Here is a 6,000-nt window from a genome sequence, read left to right on the forward strand (position 1 = left end):
ATAAAAGCAATATAACAACCTACAAGAGCTTAAATAAAAAAAAAAAAAAAAAAAAAAGGGACAATCTTGTGTAAGCAAGCTAAAATAACACACCTAAACCAAAGTCTTGCAGGAAACCTATTATTGCATAGCCTGGTTAACTAAGAGAAGGTTGTTTAGTTGAATGAAGAATAAGAATGAGTCCTTAATGTGAAAACTTTAATTGTGTAAAAAAAATGTGATAACTTTAAATAGAGGGATCACCAATAAAAATAACGAATATCAATGGGGACCCATCAACAATTTAGAAATGAAATTTGTAAAATGATTTTTATTTTACAATAGTTATTCATTTAATGATAATTAGATCAACTTAAGAGAGTTAAATACATATTAAAAGTCCGTCATTTTGTCATTCACTTAAGAGAGCTCAATAATACTACTAGAGTGATTACGTTATAACAAGTAGAATCGCTATAAGTTCTTAATTATATAAAACAAAAGGTAACCGAAGTAATACTTCTCTTCAAATCTTCATTTTCGATATTTTATATTTACCATTACAGTATTTGCATCCTCAAAATGTCAATAATTATAACTATTAAGTTTTGATACGCTTTAGATACACAAAGTTAAATTACAAACTCCTTTGCCATAATCGGTCATTTGTATCCAACTCTGACCTATTATTTTGCACCATAGTTTGTGACGAAGATTAATCGTCAACCAAATTTAACATATAGGTGAAGAAGAATGAGTGAATGGATCGGAGTACGTATTATTATTGTAAAAGCTTGAATGAGGAGGGAATTTAACTCAAAAATGATGAACTTTATATACTTCCAACATTTAGATTCTATTTCATTATCTTCCAATGATTGGACACAATATATGGGTATAAACAACTTAAAACATGTTATAAACTACGTGCATTATATCGACACTTAATAAACACTGTTCAACAATAAATAATCTATCTTGACTTTTTTGACGTTGGTTATAATTTCCTTAAAAAAAATATAATTAAAAAAGGTCATTATTTCTTTTTGATGTTTGGAGAGGCACAAGGGCGAGTGATGATGTTATGGAATCAGGATGAAAGTTCTAACCCCTTGAGTTATCCTTCACTCTAAAAAAATGGTTATTATTCGCTTTTCTTAATCAAATATCAACGTATATATAAAGAAAAAATTAACAAGAAAGGTCTGAACTATTAGCATTCTTCTTTAAAAGGGTCAAACTATTGATTAATCCACAACAGTCCCAACTATTAAGGGTTCTTCCAAAAATGATCCTTGACCTGTTATGACTAGGTAAACCGGTAAATATTGCCACGTGTTGCAATTTTGTTGGCCCATTTATTTTTACAAAATCTAATTAATTAAACCCTTCTTTCTCCACCTAGCCTACGCCATCTCCAACCACTAGACACCGCCCATCAACCCAATTACCTAGAGCCATGCCCACTCGTCTCCTACTCACCACTTCCCACAATATCGCTCACCTATCCTTGCTCATCACCACCCACGTTCCCACACAACACAACTCGAGAGGAAGAGATCGCAAAAGTAGGGAGGTGTGTGGTTGGTGTATAGGATGATCTACGATGGTGGTTGGGTTAAGGAAGGGAGGATGCTTTTAGAGTATGGCTTGGGTTCTAGTGGGAGAGGAGTGAAGTTGTAGCAACAGGTAGTTAGGGGTCCATCCGTTCATGTGCTTGTCGGTGCAGAGATTGATGGCTGTGGAAAGGGTCAAGTAGGTAAAATGGGGGGAGAACATTTTATTAAGAAAAAAATAATATATTAAAACATTAGCCAATTGACTCGTGACATGTGGTGTCTATAACCGGTTTAACCAGTCATAAATAGGTCAAGGACTGTTTTTGGAAAGACCACCCCATAGTTGGGACTATCATGAATTAATCAATAGTTTGAACCTTTTAAAGAAGAATGCTAATAGTTGGGACCAATCTTATTAATTTTTCCTATATAAAATATTAACAACGATAAAATACTCCGTAATATGCTAGTTTGTACTTGTGCTATATATCGGGTTATTTGAATGATTCATAATTCTTTTGAATGATTTTGTTTCCATTTTGTAATGATTTGATGGGTTACATGAATTATTAATGAATTTATTATATTGATTCTAATTGATTTTGTTTCCATTTTCATTGATTGTATATGATAATTGTAGACATTTTTGCCTTTTTAAGTGGATTCAATTGGATATTTTTTGGTAATTCAAATTATATAGATGATATTTTAATGTAGGTTAAGAAATGAGGTGTTGATAATAGCTGTAATGTTTGTACAAGTCATCGTTAGCTGTCAACAAGTACTCAGTTGTGAGGATAGATAATTAAAGTACGAGTGTTTGGTAGTTGTTGTTTAGCTATTATTTTTTGTAATTTATATTTTCCCCCTAAAACTATAGCAAAAATACTACGGAGTAACTATTTTTTATAAAAGCTACTTATACCACTAAACATTACCCTCTAATTACATTGCCAAATACTCAATTTTTTTTAGTTAATTACTCAAATAAAAGATACTGTTGATTACGCCTTAGTCGCACGTGAATTAGCAATTTCAAATATTCTTATCAAATATGCTTTGACATTCGCTATAGGCATTTAAAAGCTGATAACTACTTTAATAACTAACAAAAATCATATCAACGGTTATTTTCAAGGTCAATTGTACCCCTAACAAATTTATCATGCAATGGAAAGAAAATCTTACAAGCGACACACTATATTGTGGAGATGAATATATATATATTTAGACTTCTTTATAGAAAAAAATAGTGAAAGTGAAAAACATGCTGAATAACTATATATTTTCTTCCGTACAACAGTCAAAGATCTGTTATTTAATCTCTTCATATTCCATATTACGTAAATTACTTGTATTAATAATCAGTCATATCACCATTCAAACAAGAGAGCTCATTACTATACAATAGACTTGCATTAAGCTCTCAGGTACAAAATAAACCAAAGTAATACTTCTGTTGAAACCCTCGCACTTACGTTCATCGTAACAACTTCCATATCATCTAAAAAAACTATTATTTCTAAAATATCAACCTCTGATACCTTTCAGATATAAAATTATACTACTAATTCCTTCGCCATGCTCAATCACTCATGTTCGACCCTCACCTCTTATTTCAAACCCTTTTCTACAGAGATTCGTAGTTAACCATTCGAAAACCGTTATAGTCAACTAGTCAAGACAATCAATTAGGTCACCTAGTAACTCCCATAGCCCCCCTCAATCCCTCATTCAAGAAAGATAGGATAGCATCAAGCAAGGATAGCATCAAACATTCACACGCACACCTCGCACGATGCACCCCATTCCCCCACTATAACTCCCTGCCTTCCCCCTCTTGTAGATCTAACTCTTCAACTCTCAAACCCTTGAACTCTCTACCTTCTCTCTCCTCCTTCTCTCTCTTTCTCTCTCCTCTTTCCATCAATGGCTCGCAACAAAGCCCAGAAACCCTTGACTGAAGCCCCACCAGAGGCCGATTCTTCCGAAGAATCCACCTCTAATTCAAGCCAAGAACCCGAAGAAGAAGAGAATTCCGGTTCTTCTTCCGACGAAGAACAAACCCCATCAACCCCACCACCGCCGCCGGCCTCCGGCAAGAAAGTCCCCACTTCCAACGCCGCCTCCGCCTCCGCCGCGCCAACCACCGTCGCCTCCGGCAACAAGGGGCCTCTTTCCGAGGACGAATCTTCCTCCGATGATGAAGAAGACGAACCCACTTTGCAGAAAATCAAGCCCATCTCAAAACCCGGCTATGTAACCGGTACCCTCGGTAAGGATAAACTTAAGTACACCATTGCTGCTCTCCCCGCCGGTCAGATACCCGAGAAGCGCGCGTCGGAGAGTGCACTCAAGAGTTCGTCGAAGAAGCCGAGGAAAGAGAAATCCGGGAGTGTCGCCGCCGTTTCTGGCGGCGCCGGTGGTGGGGTTCCAGAAGAGGGATCGAAGAAGTTGTTTCAGAGGGTGTTTAGTGAAGATGATGAAATTCTGATTTTGAAAGGTATGATTGATTTTAAGGCTAAAAGAGGGGCTGACCCCATGATTGAAATTGATGATTTTTATGGGTTTATTAAGAAATCTTTGCATGTTGAGGTTAGTAAGGTTCAGATTGTTGATAAGGTTCGTAGGCTTAAGAAGAAGTTTTTTAATGCGAAGAAGAAGAAGCTTACTAACCCTATTGAGATTCAGTGTTTTGAATTGTCTAAAAAGATTTGGGAGAATAATTATAGTAATGCTGGGGATGATGTTGTTGTTGAGGATGATAAGGGTACCAATGGGGCTGTTGCTGAAAATAATGGTAATAGTAATGTGGGATCGAAATCGAAAGCTCGGGTTTTGAAGATTAAGAGTGGTGCTAATGCTGGGGCTGTTGGCGAGGATCAGAAGAAGAAGAATGATAAGGAGGATGAAGTGATTGAGAAGAGTGGGAAGGTTGTTGAGACTGACGAGAAAGATTTGGAATTGGAGGTTGGGGAAGCCGTGGCGTGGGAGGAGTTAAGGAAGAAAGGGTTGAGGATGATGGGAGCCAAGGCGAGGGCTGAGATCAGTGAGATGTGGGAAAAGGTGGCGATGAAGCAAGCTGAGGCGAGAATTCTGCGGTCTGAAGCCGAGCAGGAGGAGACGCGGAGGATCATGGAAGCTCTTAGGTCCGGTAAACATTAGGTGAATCGAAGAAGTTCGGGCGCGGTAAGATTTTGTGAAGATTGGAGCAGTGCAGAAGGTAGTTAAATTGCGGTGTTTTATGGTAGTTTTTCGTAGTTGAACTAATTATTGGAGATGATTTTTCTCCTTATCAAGCCTTAGGATGTACATCCCTTTTAAGAGGCTTTTTATGTTTAATATGCTTTTAGGGTACAGTTTGTTGTTGTTTAGATTTCCGGATTTAAACTTGAGATGCTTTGACTGTGGTTCGGTCATTGTTAGTTTCTTATAGTATAAAATTCAAAATGCTAGCCTTGTTATCCTTATCTTGTTCTTGCTGTTGGTGTGCTTTAGTATTTTCTCTAATTTTATGCTGTTTGCAAGTGTTGATTTTTGTTCTTCTACTTGCGAGTGTTGTGTACCTTGCCGTTTGTAGAACAAGCATTTATGATGCTGTTGCGCACTTTTGCTTTTGGGTGGGATATAATTAAGGCTTATAGTTAAATTTGCTCTTCTAATTGCCTAATGTCTCCTTTTGGATTCTTAGAAAAATCATATTGGTTCTGCCATTTTGATTGTGTTTTCTAGCTGTATTAATACTTCATAGGAGTTAGCTGTCACTTATCTATTTGGTTTGGATTGTTTTCCTTTATGAAACTGTTGTGCTGTGGGGATGCTTAGTCTGTCATCGTTAATTATGTTTGGGCGTCTATGTTACATGGCATTAGATCTATGCAAGGGGAGTTGTTCTTGTTCATGAAGTAAGATTGGGTTTACTGGAGGAATTGTAATTGTTTTTTGTGGTCATTTAGTTACGCGTTGAAGTATGCCTGTGTGGTGTTTTCCATCACAATCTTTCATGGCTAGGTTTTTAGACAAGTAAATTTATAATGCTGTGGCTTGCTTTTACTTTTGTGAGGGATATAATTTAGGTTTTTAATTTTTTATGAAGGATGTAATTAAGGCATGTGTCATGCTTTTGCTGTTTTGGTTGCTTAATGCCTCCTTTTGGATTCGTAGAATAATTATATTGATTCTGCCATTTTGATTGTGATATCTAGTTGTATTCTTACTTCCATAGGAGGATAGTTGTCACCGTTAATTTAGTTATCACCATTAAGTTGGTTGGGATTGTTTTCCTTGATGAAATTATTTGGAAGCCTCTTAGGCTCTTAGCTTGTCGCCGTTATTTATTTTGGGCGTTTTTGTTACATGGCATTTGGGGATTTAAGCAAAGGTAGTTGCTTATCTTGTTCATAAAGGAATATTGGGTTAATTGGAGGAAATGGAACTGTTTCTTGTGGTCTTTTAGCTCCTT

General features: G+C 36.5%; 1 protein-coding gene across 1 annotated transcript; it reads left to right on the forward strand.

Moving 5' to 3' along the window:
- Nucleotides 1-3,380: 3,380 nt before the first annotated feature.
- On the forward strand, nucleotides 3,381-5,008 carry LOC145577483 (uncharacterized). The gene has a single exon (XM_081634966.1). It carries the CDS (start codon nucleotides 3,468-3,470, stop codon nucleotides 4,701-4,703), a length of 1,236 nt encoding a protein of 411 aa, XP_081491092.1. The 5' UTR covers nucleotides 3,381-3,467; the 3' UTR covers nucleotides 4,704-5,008.
- Nucleotides 5,009-6,000: the final 992 nt, after the last annotated feature.

Source organism: Chenopodium album, chromosome 14 (genome assembly GCF_948465745.1).
Source record: "Chenopodium album chromosome 14, dcCheAlbu1.1, whole genome shotgun sequence".
NCBI classification, from domain to species: domain Eukaryota; kingdom Viridiplantae; phylum Streptophyta; class Magnoliopsida; order Caryophyllales; family Amaranthaceae; genus Chenopodium; species Chenopodium album.

Bases quoted from the DNA above. Each gene is read 5' to 3' on its own strand.
- LOC145577483 (XM_081634966.1), top strand. From the start codon at position 3,468: ATGGCTCGCAACAAAGCCCAGAAACCCTTGACTGAAGCCCCACCAGAG.